The 24,051-nt window shown below is 42.1% G+C and overlaps 2 protein-coding genes and 1 long non-coding RNA gene across 3 annotated transcripts; 1 reads left to right on the forward strand and 2 right to left on the reverse strand.

Moving 5' to 3' along the window:
- Positions 1–4,430: 4,430 nt before the first annotated feature.
- ccdc78 (coiled-coil domain containing 78) lies at positions 4,431–15,437 on the reverse strand. Its single transcript, XM_058620521.1, has 16 exons — positions 15,335–15,437; positions 11,581–11,643; positions 9,974–10,118; positions 9,716–9,847; positions 9,550–9,636; positions 8,979–9,335; positions 8,833–8,871; positions 8,413–8,501; positions 8,037–8,115; positions 7,788–7,913; positions 7,498–7,691; positions 6,972–7,146; positions 6,046–6,089; positions 5,875–5,959; positions 5,684–5,784; positions 4,431–5,604 (listed from the first exon to the last, which is right to left on the reverse strand). Exons 3-16 carry the CDS (start codon positions 10,043–10,045, stop codon positions 5,511–5,513), a joined length of 1,674 nt encoding a protein of 557 aa, XP_058476504.1. The 5' UTR covers positions 10,046–10,118; positions 11,581–11,643; positions 15,335–15,437; the 3' UTR covers positions 4,431–5,510.
- tmem204 (transmembrane protein 204) lies at positions 12,746–20,800 on the forward strand. Its single transcript, XM_058620522.1, has 3 exons — positions 12,746–14,018; positions 15,363–15,518; positions 19,660–20,800. Exons 1-3 carry the CDS (start codon positions 13,739–13,741, stop codon positions 19,902–19,904), a joined length of 681 nt encoding a protein of 226 aa, XP_058476505.1. The 5' UTR covers positions 12,746–13,738; the 3' UTR covers positions 19,905–20,800.
- LOC131448243 (uncharacterized) lies at positions 15,933–22,793 on the reverse strand. The gene is made up of 3 exons (XR_009234182.1): positions 22,653–22,793; positions 22,017–22,140; positions 15,933–16,012 (listed from the first exon to the last, which is right to left on the reverse strand). It is a non-coding gene; the product is annotated as an uncharacterized LOC131448243 (long non-coding RNA).
- Positions 22,794–24,051: the final 1,258 nt, after the last annotated feature.

A 24,051-nucleotide genomic window follows, 5' to 3' on the forward strand; every position in this document is an offset into this window, starting at 1 on the left:
CAAAAGGAAAGAACATAAATAATTAAATAACATCACATTTGTTTTCCATATTCTGAAGGAACGGGAGCAGAAAGAAGAAGAATCTCACTAAATACTTTACAAAGATAAAATATCTTAAATAAAGATCCTATAACCTTAGCACATTGAATGAGGTATTCCTGACCTGACTTCTCAGGTTAAGGGGAGAAGTTGCTCCCCTTTAACACGGTGGGAATGTTTTAGGTTTTTGGGTTTTTTTCACTTCTACACGTTATGAAATGAAACTTTTCAGTTCAGTCCTGTCAGAATGTGACTGAGCGATGGCTAAGTGGCAGCTAAGAGCACTTTTCATGCTGGATGGACTGAAGGGGGGGGGGGGGGAGTAAACAACAGGAGAAAGTTGGTGAGTTTTCTGTGCGTGTGATGTGCCTGCATGTTTATACTCCAGCAAAGTGCACTCACACACACACACACGCACTGCTGCTGCTGCTGCTGCTGCTGCTGCTGCTGCTGCTGTGGTCCGTCTGATGTGTCAGGGGCTCCCGAGCTTTCCCCTGCGCTCATTCCAGTTGAACATGTGCGCTGGAATTCTCCCCCAATTAAGACAGGGATTAGCCGGGTCCACTGTGGGAACCAGCCGAGTGTGGGAACGCCGAGGGTCTGTCCCTCTCTCCTTCCCTCACGAGCATTCAGCCTCATTTTAAACCCACCCTCGTTCATCAAGCTGCCTCCCTCCTCCCCTGTGTCTTTCTCACCCTTACTGTAACTCTTCCGTCCCTCTTTTCTCACACTATATTCGGCCTTTTCTCCTCACTCCATTTTCATCACTCTTTTTTAACCTCTCAGTATCTCACTCTGTTAACCCTCACCCCAAGATTCCATTTTCCTTTGTTTCCCCATTCATCTTTTATAATTATGCACACTGATCCCCTTTATTTTTTTCTTCTTCTTTTCATTCTATTTTCCCCCTTTTCTCGTAGCCACCCACCATCTCCATAGCTTTCAGTCTTAATTCTTCAAGGTTTTCTGAAGTGCACGGTTCTCCTGCCCCTTCCTCCCTCCTCCCCCCTTAATACCTCTCTCCAGCCTTCACGCTGAAAGCTTGTCTGGAGAGAAGTAGCTGGGGACTCTCACCATGAATAGTCTGAGACTGAGAGCAGGGGAGCGGGAAGACAGCTCATCAGAAAAAGAAAAGACAGGTGTCTCTTACAACGCAGTTACAGTGACAGATTATTCTGGTAACGCTGCATTCACTCATTCATTCATTCATTCATATCCAACACAGGAAAAATGTATTTAAAGACCATATATGTAAAATATGCATAACAGTGTTTGAAAGAGACAGCACAGTTTAATCGAGCTAAGGCAATTGGACAACTTGCTACGCGGAGGAAAGAATTCATTTATTGGCAGTGTACGTTTGACTCCGCCCCCGTAGGTGGCACTGTATCTCTTTATAAGCGAGTGGGTATTGAATCAGTTTCCTGTTGACCTTTATGTCACAGACAACAACCACGGTGACAACAATTACTGCCGTTTATACGTCGTATGCATGCACAGAACGCCGAGTCTGACTCCAGTCCGACTAAGCGTACACACGCAGGAGTAATCAGACTATGAATTGTTAGTCCGACTAAGACTAGCTCGTTTTTAGTTCTAACCAAAATTATTGTCTTAGTCCGACTAAAATCCTGCTTTTAACATACATGTAAACACACGGAGCCACTGCGGTTACCGAAAGTGAAACTGTGTCTGTGTGAGAGATAAGAGGAGACGACAAAGGCCTTATATACGTTAATCTGTTAATCTGTTAATCTGTTAAAACTGATAAATTGTATGAGAGAAACCTTAGAGATAAAGTTCTCTGTCTTTCTTCTCCTCTGGTTGAGACGTTTTTGAGAGAGGTTGGCCGTGGATGACGCAGCAAAAATCACAAATGAAAAAGTACTTTGTGAACAAACTAACTGTTTCCTTCCATTTCTCACATACAGCGTGTGTTTATCTGACGTAATGCAGCGAGTTACATGAGCTAAACATCCATGGGAACATCCTGGCTCTACTTTTTCATGATCACTATTCATGCAGAACTGCAACAGTCCGACCATCACACCAGATTCCTCTCCCACTGCCTGTACATTCCTACCCACTGTCACCTTTTCTTCCTGGTTCCCACTCTCCCTCTGCTTTCCCCTTGTGTTCCCATAAACCTTTGCCTGTGCACTCCTCCACACAAGGCCTGTCTGTTCCAATTATGGCAGGGCCGCCGCGGCCCCGGCTCACACACTCTGCACACACAGCTCGCTCTCATTAAGCCTTTATCAATTAGGCATTAACCTCCTAAAACAAAGGGCCTCTTGACGAGCAGCCCATCGCGGGCCATGTGAGGTACTTCCTCTGCATCGGTCCGCCATGCTTCCCATCCGCAGGGCGACACATTCATCCAGCCCTTTTTTTTTTACCCCACTGTGTCCATCACAAAACAAATCTGAGCCCAAACGCGACAACAAAACACTGAAGAATGAAGAATCTGAACAAGCTTCAAATGTTTACTGGCACTTGTGATGTCGATTAGGTCAAAGGTTCAATGTGTAACTGATGAGTCATTTCATTTAAAGAGACGAGAACAGAATTTAGTTTCAGTCTTTCTGAAATCTATTTTTTTGCTCATATCTGAAATATTATTTCCTTTCGGACATTTCCAGTAGAATCCGATGCGTTCCAAAAATCCTATCTATACAGTAAATATCCTATATCACATGCTTCACTGTGCACAGACTGTAAAAAAAAAGAAAAAGTCAATTAAAATCAGCAAAAAGCATTTTAGCTGAGTCATGTTTTGGGGCTGTTTATTTCTGCTTTTTGAGAGAACAATATTTGTTACACAGTTGGAGAATTGTGTCTTTGAAATGACTCAGCAAAAATGTGTTGTTCACAGGTTCATACGTTCATAAATGGTCTAAAATGACAGTTATCGGACTAATATCGATGTCGGTAGATACTCAAAAGATACTTCAAAAACAACAATTTTTCAGAATGAAAAAGGGAAAAAGGTCCTTAGATTAATATTGTCTTAGTGAAAAATACTGAAAAATAAGGTGAGTTTCTAAAAGGACAAGTTTTACAAAGTTGTAAACTGCCTCATGTGAAAGGAATAACAGCAACTTTGGGTTATTAAAAACAACACTTCAGTATTTCTGAATGATAACATGTCTTTTGTATAAAGAGTAAACAAGTAAATAGATTATACAGAAAGAAAATGAGATGCATAATATATATGGTATGTAAAGACAGAATAATCAATGTTTTACCAACAAACAAAGAGAGTGTGTGTCAGATTGAACTCTTGCTACAGCAAGTGTTTTGTTGTGTTGTGCTTGTAGAGGCAGAAAAATAAAAGTGTCTCCACTTGACAGAGGAGCAGAAAGTTGATAAACTGGTTGGACTGAAGAGATGAAGAGAGGAAAAACAAACTGCTTATCCTTCAAAGTACATATAATGTGTGTTACAATCCTGATTTAGCAGCATGAGCTTATGTTAATAATCCATTATTGCATCATATTATCCATCTTTTTGATTTGGGGATTTGTAGTTAAACATTTGAATCTCACACCCACGACCATTTTAAAGTCTTGTCACAGTTCATTAATATCTTCATCGTGAAATAGTTAAAAGTATGTTTCTGTGGCAGATGAAAGCGACAGAGCGAGGGTTTTGTGATCTTGAAGCAGGACTTCACTGTGCAAACAAAGAACGACAACATCCACCTCCCTGCTATACGAAGGCGGAGACCGTTTACATGCGTGTTAAAAGTCCGATTTTTAGTCGGACTAAGGCAATAATTTGGTTTTCTGAATGTCACATAAACACGTTGTAGTCCGACTAAAATCGAGCTAGTCTTAATCGGACTAACATACCTGGATAATGCGAATCATAGTCCGACATATAAGCGGCAGTATTGTTGCCACATCTTGCCACCACAGCAAGATCCATCTCACCTTTCGTTTTTCTGTGACGTAAAGATCAACAGGAAACACACAGCACCACCTACGGAGGCGGAGTCAGACGTACACAGGTTGTCTTAGTCAGACTACGGCCTTAGCCTGATTATACTGTGCATGTAAACGTACTGACTGTTAGATGTCACTAATTCCTTCACATTAATCTGAAGTGCTCATTGTCATTGTTTTTGTTATTTACATGATAATAGTGACTCCATGGTCCGCGGTCACTGTCTGGTCACAGTGAGTGACCCCAAGTTGAGAAGCAAATCTTTGGCGCTATGCCTTGAGGACCAGCTGTGGTGTAGACGATCTTACACGACACTGCAACGTTAAACTTTCTACCAACTCTTTTTGTTTACTCAGACCACATTTCATTTGTACAAGTTTCCCGGGGCGGGGGAGGGGGGGGAGGGGGGCGTGTCTCTCTCATCTTTGTCGGCGGAGCAGCAAAGAACAACCTGGTTTTGATTTTTCCCACAGATCTGCCGGTGAGAGGAGAGGAGTTCTCCCCAGCACCCGGCGCTTTGGCACAGTGACTATGTTGGCACAGACCCAAGCTGAACACCCCACCACCACAGCCCCCACCCCTTTTCCCAGGGTCCCTGGGAGTGTAATACATTACGAACAAAATCCCACTTCCCATTCCTCTCAGACTTTCACACCCCTGTAACCCCGCCTCCCTCCCATGACTGGCATGCCCCCCTGAAAAGGGGATGGGGGTGACATGCCTATGACTCTTTCCATATCCTCCACTTTTCCCATCGTCCCCCTGAGTATTTTCTTCACTCTTTTTCCAACATAAATTTTGTTTTACTTGTATATTTATACATAGAACACTTACAATAGTGACACTTATAATCAAACTCTTTCATTTTATCCCACATTTAGACTCTCTATTTTTAAAGTTATGTCAGCTGTCGGCTACGGCATGAAACCCAGCTACCAAAACACATTAGGGAAAAACAGCAGAGCCTTACACTGGTTAAAGGGATTGAAAGGGAACAGTTGCCTATTCAAAGCAACACTGAGGTTATAAATATGAACCCTCATCCTGGAGAAAAAGGGCCTGGCTTGTTGTTTGTGCCACAGTTCTCAGCGCGCGGGCAGGCGGCACTGAGGGGGGAAAGTATTCACAGTGTCTGGGTAACATGTAATGACATTATTCTCACCAGGGTGACCCCTCGCTGTCACCGCGCTTTCTTCTCCCCAATCTCGTGAAATTGACATAAGCTTTACAAACATTCCAGGCATTTTTTTCTCAAGGCTGGGGGGAAGGGGAGGGGGGGGGGCTTTCATGGAGACAGAAGCACCAGTGTGAGCAGCACCACCTAGTGCTGGCACTGAACACACCAAGGATTCACACTCGTCATTTATCTCCATGTTAAAATTAGGGTAGGAAGTGGATGTCAGATTTCTCTTTTCTTAAAAACAATCATTTTTCTACATATATTTAAAGTTATTGTTAGTGTAAGTGTGTATATACCTGATGGTGACAGTTGTCTTTCTCCAGCTGGACAATAAAGTTCTAGTCTATTCATGGAGAGCTGAATTAGCGCTTTGGCAACAACGTCCTGCCTCCTTTTTCCCATGCCGTCTGCGCAGATGTGCGATCTCTTGTTTATACCTGTAGGGAATGGTTAAGGTTGTAAGTTGAAAGTAAACACATATCACATGACTCACGCACACTGACGTGACCTCCTGACCTGCCCAGGTGGTTGTCAATGTAGTCCTGCAGCTCTGACACCTGCGCCTCCGCCACCGCTGCCCTGGTGAGGAGAAGCGCTCGCTCCTTCTCGGAGTTCACCTGTGACAAGATTGTAAGAGCATGTAAATAAAGTTCTGCATTTTATAAAAATCCTTTTAAAAGAACATGAAAGTGGAGGAGATGTTTTACTAGTGTCGAGGCTGTGATCTCCTTCAGCTGCGTCCTGATGTTCGAACACGACTCCTCACTCATCTGCTCCAGTTTTGCTGCCGGTCTGTCAACGTGACACATTCTGTACTCACTGCACACTTTACACTTTTGTCATTTGATGAACTATAAAAAAAAAAAAAAGACACCCACTCTTGACCGCTGATATTAGGAACAGGCAACTTTATGGCGGCCACCTGGAATAAACGTATGAAGATACATACACAGATTATGGTCTGATTTTATACAACAGCTGCAACTAGTAATTACAAAATATAAAAGTTTTTATAATCAAATAATTGTATGAATGATTATAAAAAACAGCTTTTCAACTTTTCCACATGCAGCTCTTTTTAATTTTTTTTTATTTTGCATCATAAAAAATTTATTTATTGTGAATCATGTGTCATTGTGCATCAAAACAAACACTTTTATTTTGAAATTAAACCAAAATATTGTCCCAAATGTTGCGATATAAATGCAATACCATGATGGAATACTATGATATAATTTTAAGCTACCCCACAAGGTTGGACTTTTCTTCACTTGAGCGCCCCCTACTGACCAGACTTGACAGCATGTGGCCCCCAGGTCATTTGACATGGAGTCCCCTGCTCTAAGGCTTTCAGTGCCAGTCTATTTTGTCTTGTCTGGAGCAGTTTTTGTGCTTTACTGTTTCTTTATAGAGAAAACTACTAATCCTTTAATCACGGATCACGGATCAATCAAATCAATCAGAAATGAAAGTAATCATTAGTTACACCACTGTTAGTACAAAGAAAGTCAAACTATTAATGTCCTAAAATGTATCTAAAATAAAGAACACTATGTTTAACCTGTTTATATTTAATATAAACACATATCACATCCATCAGTTGCAGTTCGAGGATCCTCCGTTCTCCTCTGCAACAGTTTTTGTTTCTTTCATGTCTCCAGTTCACCACTCACAGAACAAATCATCGACACAAAGAACAATCTCCACAGACCAGAATGAAAGGATTCACCCGACAGAACAAAAGCACATTGATCCACATCAAAACAGTTCCTCTCTCTCTCTCTCCTCTCTCTCTGCTCTCTACCTGCTCCCGGGCGGCCTGCAGCTGAACCTCCAGCCTCGCCTTGTCCTCACGGAGTTGATGAAGCTCCCTCTCAGTTTCATCTCTCAGCTCAATGAGCTCCGGGTTGAAAGAGGCCTCTGGAGGTCCAGGGTCAAAGCTGCTGTCTGCTCTGGACAAGATCTGCTCCCTCTGAACCCTGATATCAGTGTTTATGGATACAGTAGGTGGAGAGGTAGATAGGTTAAGGATTTTTTAAAATCTTTTGTTAACTATAAACTGTCCAGTGCATTTGAAGAAGCAGACTCTAAAACTTCAAGGATTGAAAAAAGAGAAAGCAAACAGAAACCTCCACCCCGGCCTCTCCTATCTCAGAAGGTTAAGAAAGGTTTTAAAATCATCCTTAATCCAGATTACCACTAAAAATCTAATAACTTCTTCAACCTAAATGCCCAGAAAAACAATCCAAACTTCAATCACATTTCCTCAGTTCCATACTTATGTAGAAGTAGGCAGGTTTAGTGAAGCCCAGACATACTCTAAGTGTCACCTGTATGCCATGAGCACAGCCTGATGGGTCCTGGTGATCTTCTGCAGTCTCTTTTTATAGGAGCGAGCCGCAGACGCCAGCTGTTCTTCTCTGACCCTGTAAGACAAACGCACGTCCCGCAGCATGTTTTCCACAGACTCCCTCATCTTAGCTCCTCCTGGAGTTTGACCGTCTCCTAGTCCATCGATGTACAGCTGGATTAAAAATTCACAAATAACGAGTGAGACGCTGAGCTCATTGTATCTTACATTTCAGGTGCATTGTGTCCACATGCTGCTGCTGCTGCTCACAGCTAAGTCCTGGATGTAGCACACCAGTCGTGCACGATACTCCTCGTTTAGCTCTTTGACTTGAAGCTGCAGCTTTGAGTTCTCGTCTTCTACCTCCTTCACTTGGCTCTGAGAGAACATCAGGGCCTATAGGTGGAGATTTATGCTGAGATTTACACATCTGAATAATGGGGGAATCAGAGTCAAAGTTCACACACTGATGTGCACACACTGAGGCTGATTCTGATGCACTCTCTCATTCATACTCACTGATTTCTGCTCAGAGAGTTTCTGTTGGCTCTGACGGATCACGATCCTGCTCTCCTGGTGCTCTTTACCCACCGCCGCCCTGATGACCAAACACAAGCTCAACCACAAGAGAGCAAGCGACCAACAATCCACAGTCAACCACATCACAGGAGGAAGCGGAGAGACCACATCACATGCAGTAAACAAAACCACAGCTCAGAGCCCAAATCAAAGAAGGAACCACAGAGCAGATGCATGTGGGATGAACACTGGGACAAACACAGCTCATCCTAACATGGGTTTGGCTGTTTGATGACTGGAAATGGAAAGATTAACCATGTTTCATGTGAATTAGGCTTGTGCACGAGGGACAGGACAAACATTCGCCGGCCCTCACACTTTCTCCTCCAGTTTCTTCTGCTGCTCCTGGTGAACACGCCTCATTTTCTCCAGCATTTCTTTGATCTCGTCTTGGTTTCCGAGAAGCTACGTGATAAAAGACGAGCGACAGAAGTTACAGTGACGGAAAACGGTGAAAAATGGTCTGTATCCAGTCCAAGTTTATTTAAAAGCACTTTAAAAAACAACAAGATAAAAACACACGAAAAAAAATCTCACATTAAAATAAAAGCCAAGAAAACAGCAAATAGTATAGAAGTGTTACTATCATATTATATATTCAGCCTTTCATTATATATATGTTAAGACTTTCTTTCAATATATTGCATGCCATAATATGTATGTATATGTATATGTATATGTATATGTATATATACATATACATATAAGTTTTACTATGTGATATAGAAATACTCACAGTTTTTTGCTCCTTGTCCAAAGCTGCCAAATCCTCAGGCTGTTCAATCAAACACATACAAGCAGAGAGTCAGCAATAATTCAATAAAATTAAATAAATTTGAAGCACAACAACAACAACAACAACACAAACAAACACTGGCTCACCTTGACCCTGTTCCAGGACATGCGACTAATCAGTGCTCGGACCCTCTCCAGCTCTCCATGAAGGCCCTCTGTGGTGGTGTCGACACTCCGCTGCTGTTCCTTCAGCTGCCTGCGGAGGGCGTCCTGGGCCCGGGCCAGTGCCAGCAGCTCAGCGCCCAGTTGCTCACTCTGGCTCAGCTCTATATTGTGGGCCTCAGCCAGAACCTGGTAGCTCTTCCTCAGAGTGGCGTACTCCTCTGTCAGGTCCTGACCGCTCTTCTCTCCCACCTTCAGACGAGCGTGAGCCGACTGAAGCTCCTGAGATAACTTGTCTCGCTCCATTTCCAGCTCTGTTATCACGCTGTCTTGGTTCAATACCTTACAAAGAAGGAAAGACAGTGAGATGAATACAGACTTGTAGAGAATAGTTGATATGCAAAAGCTTTTTTTTTTTTAATGTGTCTGTTGTAAAAGACACAGAGATTTATCTGCCCCCCCCCCAAAAAAAATCCCCCACAACCTATCTATGCACATCCTGCTGATCTGCTGAGTATTAAACATTTCTGTTATACTGGTCAAATCATTGATTCACCTTGTTTTTCAGCTCAAAGGTCTCTTGTTCAAAGTGCTCTCTCATCTTGTTGCTTTGGATTTTCTCGTCCACAAGCTCCTTCGATATCTGGAGGGTGAGACAGAAAACAGTAAAGACCCTCGGGTGCTATACTGGAAGCCTGACACAGTGAATGTACTCATCAAACCTTGAGTTTGTCCTCTTGGCTGTGGACCAGCCTGCAGGACAGGTCTGTGTTAGAGCTGGCCAGGTGGCCCAGTCTGCCCTCCAGGTAGCCCACTTTGGCAAAGAGGCGTTCATTTCTGTCACACAGTTGAAGCTGAAAGGAGGTAAATCAGTTATTTTCAAACATTCATTTCATATGAGGACGTGTATTCATCCCAGAAATAAACAGTAAAAGTGAGAAGAACGACTGCACTTTAAGATTCTCGTGTGTTTTACTCACATTTTCTTCTTTGAGAGCTTGAAGTCGTGTCTGAGGTGCATCTGAAGTTGGCTGGTGACTCTGAGAGTCCATCTTTATTCAGTGTATTCAGTGGCAGCAGATTTCATTGTGACTCTCACTGTATCCACATAGCAACAACACATTGCTATGGTTAAACAAACACAAACAAACACTCAGTCATCATAAATACTTTTATTTTGTTAACTATTCATCGTTCCATATCAAAACAAACACTTTTAGTTTGAAATTATGTGAAATATCATCATAAATGTTATTTTTATATCTTTTTCTCAAAAAGTTTGACTTTTTTCACTCTTCTGAAGAAACACACCTGATTAAGACAATGTTGTATTTATACATGACTCGACACAAAAGATAAGACGCTTAGATTCATGTCATTAATCACACTTGTGTATCTATTTCATGTAAAAATTGGCAAAATGGAAAAAGGTCTATAGCGCCCTCTTGTGGCAAGCTGATCTCAAATTGACTTGTCAGTCTCTACATTATCGATAAAAATAGCACCAAACATAGTCTTCACTAAAAGGGATACTTGAGTAATAGTACAAGTTTGTTACCAGATGTCTTTGGTATAATATTACTTAAGTAAAAGTCTTAAAGTATATGACATTTATTTCACTTAAGTATCAAATTCTTTCAACTGGAAGGTTGTGGGTTCAATTCCTGGCTCTGCTAGTCTATGTTTCCTTGAGCAAGACACATAGCCCCATGTTGCAGTGTGTGAATGAATGAAAACTGTAGTGTAAAGACTAGAAAAGCTCTATATAAATACAGACCATAATACCAACTCTTCTTCTTCTGCTGATTTTATTTGGTAGTAGCGAGCAACAAAGACAGTTAGAGGAAGTGTAGTGGAGTAAAAGTTGACGTTGCTAGAAATACAAATAACAAAGTGAAGTACAGATACATGAATTTTGTACTGTAACTGTAAGTATTAGTACTTGTGACATTACAACACTATAAAGAAATGTAGTGAATGACATAAAAGAGCTGCAAAAATACTTTGGGTATGACACTAATATTTACAAAGAAGTCATGATTTGAATAAAGCGAAGTGTGGGTAGATTTAAATGTCTAAGGAAACCTGAAAGCACTGACTTAAGTACATTTTATATCAGAAAATGACGTTTAAATACAGTAAATGTTATATACTTTAAGACTTTTACTTAAGTAATATTATAAAAAAAGTGACTTCAACTTCTACCTATTCATTTTCTGGTAACAAACTTGTACTCTTAACTCAAGTATCACGTTTAAGGTACTTTATATTATACTGCTGACTCTACACAACTATGATATTGTGTTTTCTGGTGACATTTCTTATTTTAATCACACGTCCACATTTAGAGTTGCCACCTCTTGCTCCATAGCCACAATAATAATGCACTTTAGCAACTTGGTGGATATGGTGCTTTATCGCCCCCCTGTGGTGTGATTCAGCATTAGCTCAGCCATTCAGAAAAAACCACATTCAGAAGTGACAAACCATGTGGTAGAGAGATAGTTTTTTTTATCGCATTTTTGTTGTTTGACATCATCATGACCATTAAAGATTGTGACCAGGTGATAAGACGCTGCTCTGTTACCTGTAATGTGTCATCCTGGAGCATCCTGGGTACTTTGGCATGTGTCCGTCTAAATGATCAGAACTGTAACAAAAAAAAGTAAGACGTAAGTGAGATTAAATTCCATATTACTGTGGCTTGTTTTTTAATATAAATCAAATCCAATCATGTGCAACAATGCCAGGTATTTGGCATAACTGGTGGTACAGATGGATACAAACAATCAACCATCTTCAAATAGGTTCTGTTACTGGTAGAAATTGTTTAGAATGCCATAGCATAGCATGGACAAGACCTTTACAACTTTTGATAGAAAGATAAATGCATTAATGTAGGTTTGGAAAGTCCCATAATCTTAATATGCCTTAATATGAGGAGCAGTTTTACATATTTATCCACATTATCCACTTCATTTTCTTTAGTCTTTCTCATATATGGTATTTGAACACGCATATCACATCCAGCCAGCCCGTTTTTACACACATCCTGACCGTGTTTTCTCCCACACATCACTTTACTTTACTGCAGAGAAAAGAGAAATGCTCTGTTTACAAGACGAAGAAGGTCTCACTGGCATTTTAATATTCAACAATGCAGACTAAACCTCAGAAAGTGTGGTATTTATAATGAGTACAATGTTTAGTATACGCTTACAGTTTGTATTTTTTACCCCATGTGTCAGTATGTGTGGAAACTATTGTGAAAACTGAGACAAATAAACATAAAGTTTTGTGTTTATCCGGTCAAAACCTACTACGATCCCCATGCACAAGAGCATTCATACAAGTGTAAGCACTAAAACTGAAAACAAGAGCGATGGTATTCTGTATTTCCCCCTTTTTTTTTCCCCTTTCCTTGCTGACGTAAATCTGCCCCCTGTTCCTTTCCTCCATTTCCAAATTTAAGATTCCACAGCCATCTGGTCTCTATTTGCAGCCCGTCCCTCCTCCCCGTTCCTTACTTAGGCTGATACAGATGTGGGCTGTTTATTAAAGTTAAGCAACAGGAAATACCCCAAATCTTTAGGGGCCCCGCTTTAAGAAAGGGAGAACGGAGGCCGAGTGAAGTGAAACAAGAAAGAGAGCCAGACTGTATATGGTGAGAAAAATGTCAACCTTGACAGTGGAAAAAATGCAGAGAGTGTTGCACACACAGAGCGGCGAGATCTAGAGAGCCAGAAAAGGAAAGACAAGAGAAGGGACAGGTCTACATTTGGCCTCTCTTCCCATCCTCTTTTCCTCTCAGGAAACACATCCTGTTGCTGGTCGACTGCGGCGGCCAATATGTTTGTTGCACACGCGAGAGAATGAGAGGGAGAGAGAGGACTTTAGCGAACGCCCCCTGGGCTCCAGACAAAAGAATACACAACGGTGACGTCTGACAGGAGTCTTTTGGACATTCTCTCTCCCACAAACACACTCACACACACACACACATTTGGAGTGTTGGTGGAGGAGGGGGCCGTCTGTTTAAAGCTTGCTGCTGCATGTGTGAACTGATGTCTTGGACGATGACGAACAGCAACTCCCCCACAGTTCAACTCTGACCTCAAGGATTGCAGGGAAAGAGTGAGTGAGAGAGAAGCAGAAGGAGGTGGGCCGGAGGACGTCTCGTTCCAGGCTCTTCAAGTCGAGAGTCAACTGTTCCTGAAGGATCTCTGCTTTCTTTGCATTCGCTGTACTCACTGAGGAGGAAAGTGCCTACACAGAGAGTCCTGATGCACATGCACAAGTCAGACAAGTAAAGAAGTAAAGGAAAAAGAAGAAGAAAAGGTGTGAGATCCCAGGGTCAAGCTGCAGCCAGACAGAGCCAGTGGAATGGACCAAGGTGCCAGTTGGATTAATCCTGGTGTTCCTGCACTGCTATCAGAGGAGGAAGGCTGAGGACCTGCTGCCACGACTGCAAGCCCCTGAATGACGATGAATGGAGATGTTCTTTAGCTAAATCTCAAGGAAAACACTCAAGCACACCTCTGCGTGAGTCAGGGGGGGACACAGGCCAACAGCTGGAGGAGGACGTGGTGGTAGAGGAGGTGGAGGAGAGGAGCCAGGGGGCCCAGAGCACCACTGGTGCCACTGACCCCGAGGAGAGACACGGGAGCGGGCAGGACATTGAGGAGGGACAGGGTCCACAGGAGGGCCCCGAGGGAGAGGGCGAGGTGGCGGGCGGCGGGCGGCGCATGGCCGTGCAGAGGTTGGTGGTGGCGGCGGTGGTAGTGGCCCTGCTGTCCCTGGTCCTGAATAACGTTGCCGCCTTCACCCCCAGCTGGGTCCTGCAAGCGCTGGAGGACGGACGCAAGCGGAGCGTGGGACTGTGGAGGATGTGCCCCACTGGGGTGGAGAGAGGCCGGGATGACCTTCAGGCTGGGAAGAGGGGGCAAGGGACACAGAGGCAGTGTGAAGGTCTGGGATGGGGCTCAGAGTACGCAGGGTACCAGGAGTCCCGCAGCACTGTCAAATGTAAGTTTTGAACTGTAGATTTTAAATGTAACAGTGTCAGACTCATGTGTGTGTCTGTGACTTTGCAGAAGGCTCAGCTGACTGTTGACAAACCGCATTTTCTGCTGCTACAACTTAAATCCGCAGCATAGTTGATGGATTCAACGTCACACAGTCTCAGCCACCAAGTATTTATAGCTTCTAAAATAATCAAGCTTTTTGGCTGCAAACGACTGCCATGGGTCTTCTTCAGGAGGGAGGGGGGTTTCCAACCCCTCTCAGATGGGGCCCCAGGCATGTAGCATCGCCCCCTGTTGGTAAGTGCAGGATACAGCAGCAGTTTGGGGGTATTTCTGTGTCTACTGTCTAGTGTTGTGTCAATTTTTGTGGTTCTACATTTTAAAAATATCCTTATGAGTCACTAGAGAAATAAAGTCTGTATTACAGTGGTGAAAAGGTTAAATATGGGAAACAATGAAGTCACTGGATTATAATTACAACACATTATAATGTGACACCAAAGAAGAAATCTACCCTACTTTAAGTTGACTTTTTCTAAATGTAATAGTATGAACATTATTCCATGGCAGTCTTTTTCAGTAGGCTTAGTGCAGTGCCGGCCCGAGCCTTTAGGGGGTCCTAAGCAGATTTTGATTTGGCCCCCCCCCCCCCGCCACAAAGCGGAGTCAAATTCTGAATCTGGTAGATGTGATTTCCTGTATTCTGGTGCATTTTTGAGATGGCCAGCTGGAGAAGGGCAACACCTAAATGTGTTCAGATTCACAGCCGTTTGCTCTTTGACTTATTGAGGTAGTGACTCAGGCTTCAGGGCCCTAACACTTGACCTCTTGGGCCCAGTCGACTCATTCAGAAATCCATCCTTGCTCACATGCCAAACATGTTTTGGGGCTCCCCTCTAGACGTCTTTGCCCTTGATAGACCCCTGTATTAACACACCAAACCAGACATCTTTTAACCTTAGAGGGCACAGAGTTATTTTAAACTTGAATATTCAAAGTGAAGCACTAAGTGTGGTTTGTAAAAACAAAAACAAAAACCACTAGATTGGGGGCCCCCTGGTGGCCAGGGCCCTGGTTTATTGTAAACTAGTGCGGAAGAACTTTAAGGCACTGTATGTTCTCCATTGAGAAACATTCCCATTCAAGAATAAGTCGAGGAAACGCTGGACGGACGGCAGCTCACCAGCCTCACTTGGCACAATGGGGCAACACTGCCCAGCAAAGATATGCTGCACCATTCATGATAACAAAGCTTTCATGACGATCTTTAATTCATGCTTGTGAATCATAAGTGTATTAAGATCACATGACACTCACATGAAAACTCTTCTCCCGCTCACTCCAGTGCAGTTCGACATGATGCGAGCCTGCAACCTGATGGCGACCGTGGCCCTGACTGCCGGTCAGCTGATCTTCCTCCTCGGCCTGATGGAGCTGCCGTTCATCACGCAGGAATCCCAGTGGTGGGAGGAAGCCATCGCTGCACTCTTCCAGTTAGCCAGTGAGTACCAGTGCTGCCAAAGATCTAAACCATGTTATACTGTTATATATAGATCATTCTAGAGAGAGAGACAAGTCTAAAAGTGTTCAGAGACAAAGAAATGAATCAAGAAAGCAAACAAACTGGGGGGGAGTAGCAAAGTATATGATCTTTGTGGACATGACTTTGTGTTGTCATGGTAACAAAAACCTCTCATTCACACACATCCATCCCACTGTGCCATTTTAAAGATTTGGCCAGCGTGGCCTGTCCCAGTGCCCCCGCTGAGGAAGTGTGTTGTGCTGTACGCTGTGGTCGCTCTGCCACTCGGTGTCTTTGTGTGGCAGAGCAGAATGAAGTAGTGGTCTCTGTTCTGGGTCTAAATTTAGTCCCCGTCCAGAATCCATGGGCCGGAGCAGCAGCAGCGGCGGCAGCAGCAGCAGCAGCAGCAGCAGCAGCAGCGGCAGCAGCAGCAGCAGTGGGCCAGGGAGCGACTGTCAGGCGCCAGGATATCCCTGTGCAGGACGAGGAAATGTCTGTGACTACCTGTTATGCAAACTCCCGAGCTGAAGAAGGAAAAATAAAAAAGGGGGGGGGGGGGGGAATAAACGGGAAAGACAGTTTCGACAGGGACTATGTGTTTGTGTCTGCACTGGCATTATGCTCATGCATGTTTACAGTTTGTTTTAGTAGAGTGTTTCACTGGATTAGCGTTAATGAGAGAGTAGCAGCAAATCATTACACTGCAGCAGGGCTGAGGGGTTTTATTCTTTACTTTAGGCTTCAGGTTTGTCCTGGGTAATAAATCAGTAAATACCTGTTGCATTCTTTGAGACTTTAAATGAAAATAAGTGACTTTAAATCACATTTTAAGTAAGAATAAGTGGGATAAACCTTATTCTTATTCTTTCTTATTCTTATTCTTATTCTACAGTAATGGAAAACCGAGTATATTTGCGCCGAGTTGTGCTACAACTGTATAGTGTAAAAGCGCCAATAGTCAGTGTTGACCTCTGAGACACATACACACCCTCACACTGAGAACATGGCTGCCAGTGGAGACACAAGGAAAAAGTTTAGTCACTTAACTAAAGACTCACCTGATATAAAATGTTTGCCCGCTCAATTTTATGATAGCTTAACTGAACCGTCCTAAACCTGAACTATCCCTTTAATGCTAGCCTACTTAGCTAATGCTAAAGATGCTAACACCAAATGCAGCAAGGATACTGTGTTGATATCTGGTTAAAAATGTTATGACAAAGAGTTCAGACATTTCCTTTCCCTATAGTCTCTAATATTTAGGACTTTAGCCGTTTACCTTTTCTCATATTGAACGTAAGCCGTTCAGTCGGCTAAAACAAACTCAAGTAGCAGGACACTACCTCTGCTACAGGACAAGTCTACCTCGACCCTGCTTCTCCTTTTAATATTTAAATGATCATTAATGGCCTCATTTCCCGGTGTACGTCCAGTCTAATCCACTCTTTTATAACCTTTCCCCGCCTGCTCTGTGAATGAGCTCGTTCTGCATGAATGGAGATATTTTTACCCATCAGCCTCTTTCTCAGGAATGTTTTCATTTTCAGACGTGCCAAAATGTGCAGCTATTGCGAGCAGATTGTGGAATAACAACAATATCCAGTTCAGTTCCATTCAGTAACAGTTCACAGCAGGTTCCAGGACCTAAAACAGTGACCGGTTCAAATGTGGGTTTATATTTTATCGGAGTGCTCACAGCTGCCATTTATTTCATCAGATTATTCTTTTTTACTTTGAGGTATCAGACTTTTTTTTTCCCTCAAATGTCAAGTCAAGATATCAAAATGTATATTTTTAATCCACCACTTTTGGTCTACCACGTCACTAAGGTTGATGGGTTGTCGTGTTATTTGGTTCAGATGAAGGACCTCCGTCATGTCACATTTTTACCCACATTTATCCATTACTTCCTCAAATGTCATCTCCAGATTTTGGGCTAAAGACTCAGAGGTCAACAATTCATTCTAATCAAGTTTGTGCCCTTTAAGAAAGAAGCAGGACATTCATTACTTGAAGGGGGGAAACAAATGAGCTTCATGGATTTCCAAGACGTGGCCTCTACTGTAGATAAGACCTGCCTGGATTTCTTTGTATGTGTCACAGATCATGTCAACTGTCCTGCAAACACTGTATATTAACCTTGAAGGGTTAGGGTGTGGAGATGAGGGAAGGAAGGAAGGATGGAAAGAGGAAGAAAGGGAAGGAAGTTTGGGAGATAAGTCCGCGCCAGAAAAGAGGTTCACACAGCCCACCCTGGTTGGTTGGAACCTGCAACAGATTATTCATTTTCTTGGATAAGGGGCCAGACACGTTAAACATGAAGAGAGTGAGCAAACTGTGTGCAGTGCAGTAGACACGCAAAGATACACAGATACAATTGTTCACATCCTCACTAAGAACAATGACAGCCATCTTGATGTAGAGAGGTAGAGAAAAGAAATATAAATGAACCCGCGCCGCCCGGAGCCACTGACTGCTTCAGGAAACTGACTGATTCATATCCTAAAACAACGACATCCCTGTTCCAGAGATTATTTTTGGGTGCTGTATTTATACTGCCGTGGATGAGCTCACATATGAATTTCTGTGGAACTATCAAACGACTCCAGACTACTCTGGAATGTGGTATATCAGGTGACGTGGACTTGATAATACTTCCATGTACATACAGAAGAGGAAAAGGTGTGCGCGATATGGAGACCCTTATAAAGTTGATAAAACAAATTGCAGATCAAAGAAACAGCATGGAATGGAACGCTGCGTCTTTACAAGTTCTATTTCCTCATTGCGTGAGTCAAAAACGACCAAGAATCAAAGAAACCAGGAGATAAAAGTTCTCCAGTGCTTTTCTGAGCAAAAAAACAGCTACTTAGAACTTTGATCTTGAGATCTTAGATGGTCTTCCTAAGAGGAAACAGATTTTCACAAATTCAAAGACCCCACACGGAGCTACTGTTGGATTATAAAAATGGATGTGTTATTATTTCACAAAGCCACCCAAGTTGTTGTGCTCTAGATCTACTGTACTGGCCCCACAGTCAGCGAGTGTATACTGTGCTTTTAATAGTCACTCTGAAGATCAGAGATGGTGGAAGACAAGTAGAAATATACAGTAGCCTAAAGAAAACCTTAGTCTGCTTTTCTCTGTGACAAAAGCAGCCCCTCAGTTGATTAGGATATCTAAGAAAATATTACATGGAAGACAAAGAAAATGGGGATTTTTTTGACCAATAACTTTTCATCTACCACTTTCTGTGTTATTGGGAACTGGCGTAAGATCTAATAAAACAGCTAATACCTTATCCTCAAATACAATCACACCATCAAGTCTAATTCTTTATTTACCCATTACTTGACTTTATGATCAATAACACTGTCTGTGTTTAGGGCTCTCTGACACATGTTAATCTCTGTTGGTTATTCTTTAAAGGGCAAGTTGGATTAAATTTGACCATTTTTTTTATTTATTTGATTTTTCAGGTCTTTTACTTTTAACATTTGACAGAAACACAGTAAAGAGCAGTGTTTTCTTTGAAGGAAGTGACTCTGACGACTACTTTTTGTCAATTTTATAAATGTTTTACAATTCCAATGTCCACATTTATCTCTGGAAATGAGTTAAAAAACAACATTTGTGTGGCCCTTTAAAGGAATCCTGTACTGATTTGCATTTAGCTTTGTATCACGAGAATAGGGGTCGTATTTGTGGAAAATTGGGCTTCCCAACCTCAGTTTCCCCCGGGACCTCATTCCCAGAATGTAAACAGTGTCTGCCATCTTTGCTAACAGTTACGCTAACAGGACCAAGTGTCACTGGTGGGCACGTAACAATAAAAAAAGAATGAAGATATTTCTCAACTCAGGGGAAACTGATGTTGGGAAGCACAATTTTTTAAAAATACTACCTCTATTCTAGTAATACAAAGCTAAATGCAAATCGGTGAAGTATTCCTTTAAAGAATGATCTTATTTGTTAAAGAATGAAGCGCAAAAGACCAACTTGGTCATCCTTAACTAACACAGACAGCTTCAGCAAATGCACTCTCATGAGTCAGCTGAAACCCTGAGTTTCCATGCACTTCACGTTCACTGATTTGCGCCTCTCTTTGCTCCCGAGCAGGTTTCGTGCTGGTGATTGGACTCGTGACCTTCTACAGGATCGGGCCCTACACGCACCTTTCCTACTCCTGCTACTTGGACATCGCCGCCTGCCTGCTGGCCACGATGGCCGCGGCCATGCTCATCTGGAACATTTTACACCGCCGCGACGACTGCCTCGCACCTCGAGTCATCATCATCAGCCGCTCGCTGGCGTCGCCTTTCCACCCGCGGCTGGACAATGACTATGTGGAGTCGCCATGTTGAGCCGAGTCAGTGAGAAGAGGACACTCCTGTGGACGACATATACCTGCAATTCTATACTTCACAATTCTTCCCACCATAAACCCCGAGATGTCAAACTTGTTTTTGCTGCTTCGTGCCTAAAAGAAAATGTATAAATGTCCTAAATTTACAAACAGATCATATACTATATTAATCCAGAGCTAAACATGGAATTTGGACTTGGACTCTTCCGAAAAGATCAAGCTGGAACTTGACCTACTTTGTTTTACATATGTGAACTTGTTCAATGGCCTCCTGCATCATTATTAATTGGAAATATGAAAGATGTTACCAGAATACCTCATATTTGTTTTTTCTCATTTTAAAGCTTATTACAACTTTAATACATAGTGATGTTAATTATATATATATATATATTGCAAGTAAGGTGGTAAACCAGCAAGGTGAAAGCAGAAGACACCTTTTCATTGGGCTCAGTTCAAATCAGTGGCAATATTTAAATCTAAATAATAGAGTCATCGACTCTATAACTCCCCTCTACCAAAACAGAAAATTCAAAAAAGACAAGCACTATGCTAATTATGGGATGGAATTTGATTTACAAATCTTGAAGCATTGTTTGTTAAACTGGTCATATAATGCATTTCATTTTTCAAAATGGCACATTTGAACACTTGCATGAAATTTTCTTTCCTTATGAATCTCTGCTCGCTTGTGGTACATACTGTATACTTAAATTAATATAACACAGTTGTGTATCATTAGTAGTTTTATTGTTGTTGTTGTGACCATATCATTCTTTCGGCAAAGAAACTCCAGGAGGTCTGTGGGTCTTTCCACACTGCTAAACATAGGGGCACATTAAAATAATAATATATCATATGAAATAAAATTCAATAAATTTATTGGTAAATGTTCAGTGTTGTTGTTGATATTGTTTTGGTGTCAAACATGCATTGTACAGGAAGTCTCCTCTGACTTTGGCATTGAGTTCCACCGAATTTCCCAAAACTTGAAAGATGTTATAGACCAAAACAAAGAAAAAAGTCGACCGTGACCATGGCTTCAACTCAACAGGAAGTCGCCCATTTGGAATTTAACGAAACGTTAAATTCGTTAAACCCAAACAAAAAGTGGTCTGAAGGTTTTGGCGGATTCAAAAGTACGGTCAGGGAACTGCTGCACTAACCCGACTTGCGTGGGACACAAGCGAGGGCCCTATCATGTCTGCGTGCAGTCCTAGTTTTAAATTATAATACTGCCAGTATCCTGTGACGAGATAAAAGGACAACTGTAAATAGTCCCGTGCAGTGAATTGCAAACTTTCCAATGACAAGTGACTTAAACTAATGGCGCATTTCCACCGGCTCTACTCGTCTCGCCACGGCAAGGTTTAAGTACTACTAGCATAGTACTTGCTCAGGCGAGGTTCCAAAAGTGCGCTGAGTAAGTACTATGCGATGATTGGTCAGACTGCCGAACAGCGCCGAACTGTAGATCACTTAAAACTACTTAACAATCCTAAAAATGTGGGTTAATCTCCAACAACTACAGAAGTCTGGTGTAAAGTCACTAGTCACTCGTGTGTGTGTGTGTGTGTGTGTGTGTGTGTGTGTGTGTGTGGCGCATATAAAGCAAAGTCACCGCAGTTCCACTCAGCCGTGCAGTGATGACTCCGCCCACGTCCAGTAGGTAATTTTTTTTTAGTGGAGATGCGACCTAATCGTGTCGTGTCATGCCGTGCCGAGGCGAGTAGAGCCAGTGGAAATACGCCATAAGAGCACTAGGTTGACGTGACTCAGGGAAACATGAAGAAACTACATAAACCATACACTAATCTGGGTTTCATGGTTTACATTTTTGTGTTCCTTACAAAAAAGGGGAAGTTTTTCTGATAAGTGGCAAAATGTGGTGAAGAGAAAGGGAAAGGAGGCCTTCATTCATGTGGACAGACACTAATCCTGCATGTCACTTTAAGTCAAGGACAACAGGATTGAGAGGAAGCAACACAATCTTGATTTTCACACAGAGAAAATGCAACCTTTTTTAAACACAGAACATATTGCTTACTTTCTCCTTTACTCAACTTAATACATGTGTAAAACGTCTCTCATGTCACCTCATAATACTCACACACACCAGACGGGTTTGTCTCCTTGTCTCCAGCCAGTCTCTGACTTAGGTATGGGAACCTTTGTCTACGCCACAAGGACAAGTCCCAGAAGATCCAGGTCACCGCTGCAGGAAATGCACAATTCTGTGGGTGGACATATGTGAGAATCAAGTACAATGTCGCTCTTTAGTAGTAAAAATAGTCATCACCGAGCAACATTAGTAAAGCTGTCATCAGGCCTATTAAAGTCTTTGGAATATCCGGACAGTGGGGTGTGCTGCTTCCCCATTTGCGTAGTGTTTATACAACAGAATTTTACACCCTGAATGTGCCCTGAATCACGTACTCTGCCAAGGGTATTGTCACATCTTTGATTCAGTCTCATATACGCTAAGTTTACACTTAACACATCCTTTTGGTGCACTAATTCAGTGTTCTTTGGAATCAAGCTGGCAGGGCACTTCATACGTGTGTGTGTGTGTGTGTGTGTGTGAGTCACAGTGTGTTTAGAAAAGCACATCCCCTCAGTACACACACATACACACTCACAAAAAAAAAAGTCCCTTATTATGTCCCGTCTTTCTCGTCTCCTTAACTGATCCAGTAAAAGTTCACCATACAACACAAATGTATATTACTGTAAGTGAAGTACTTACGTGAAAAGACGGCGCTCTTGTTTTCTGTGTTGCTGGTTTGGTCTCTGCTACGTCTTGTATAGAAGAAACTTTTTCCAATATAAATTATGATCAACTAAAGTAAAATAATCCTTAATTAGTCCCACAAACCAGGGGATTTTAAGTTATTACGGCAGCCAAGACAGTCAAAAATCATGTATAGTAAATACATTTCAAGTTCTATAAACACATAATATAGAAACTTTAAAAAAATTTAAAAAGACAGTGAATAACCAGAATATATACAGCATTGTCTTAATATTTACAGTGAAAACATTTCATTCCCACCACACAGTAAATGAATGTCTTAACTGTCTGTTCATGAGGTAAAGTATGGATTATGGAAGGGGAATGCTAACAGCAGCAGCTAACAGCTAACGGCAGCAGCTAACAGGAAGTTAGCTGCCAAAATTAGCGACTATGACATTACTGACCTCAGCTTTAAATTGAAATATACAGTAGTTATTCACTGACATGTAAAATGTGTCTTGTTTAAAATGCTAGTAAGATAATGCTAGGTCAGGTGATCAAGTGTCAAGCTTAAGGGAAACTTATGGCAGTTAAGTGCACACAGTAGGTTATTTTTGACCGTGGGGCATCTCTCTCTTAAAACACTAACACAATAAGTAATAAGCTGATGATGTCATGAGTGAGGTGAACTGTTGAATGAGGACACACAGACAATGCTAACGAAGAGTCGCGCTCCATCGCTGTTTTTGTCAAAAGTTCTAAAAGTTCAAAAGAGGGGTTTTCCTGGTTAAAAAGAAGGTTAAATAAATAACGAGACAAAACACTGGCAAGAATAATTAAGGAGAAGGACTGAATATTTCCTTCCTCTTTCTAATGTTAAAGTTTTTGTGTACAAATGTGGTTGCAAATTTATTTACTTTCATTTTATAAGTGGCACAGGATATTTGAGTGTGTGTCATTTAATTAAAATGTTCTATAAAGCCTCCATGGAAGGACAGGAAGAGTGGATGACGTCAATCAAAGGTAACCACAATGAAATCAGTCAGTTACCTTGAATATAAATATGCGTACTTCTATGGATTTTATGGACTTCTATGCCTTCAAAATGTACACAAATACAGACCAAACAGGTAAATGGTTGAAAACATAGGAGAAGGCATTTTGTGGCTTCTCCCTTTCTAGCGGCCGCCACAGCAGAACACCTGCTTTCAAAGTGATCTACGTATTTGACAATGCAGACATTTTTATACAGTGTATACAGAGTACACTGGAAGTGTCCAATTAACCCAGTCAATGGAGGACAAAGGGGTTTAGGTACCATGTTCAGATGTCCCCCAACTTCCCTTTCCACTGAAAGCCACACAGCCTCTTCACACACTTAAATAAAGAAACAACATACATACGGTATAAT

The sequence above is a fragment of the Solea solea genome, chromosome 21, assembly GCF_958295425.1.
Source record: "Solea solea chromosome 21, fSolSol10.1, whole genome shotgun sequence".
NCBI classification, from domain to species: Eukaryota; Metazoa; Chordata; class Actinopteri; order Pleuronectiformes; family Soleidae; genus Solea; species Solea solea.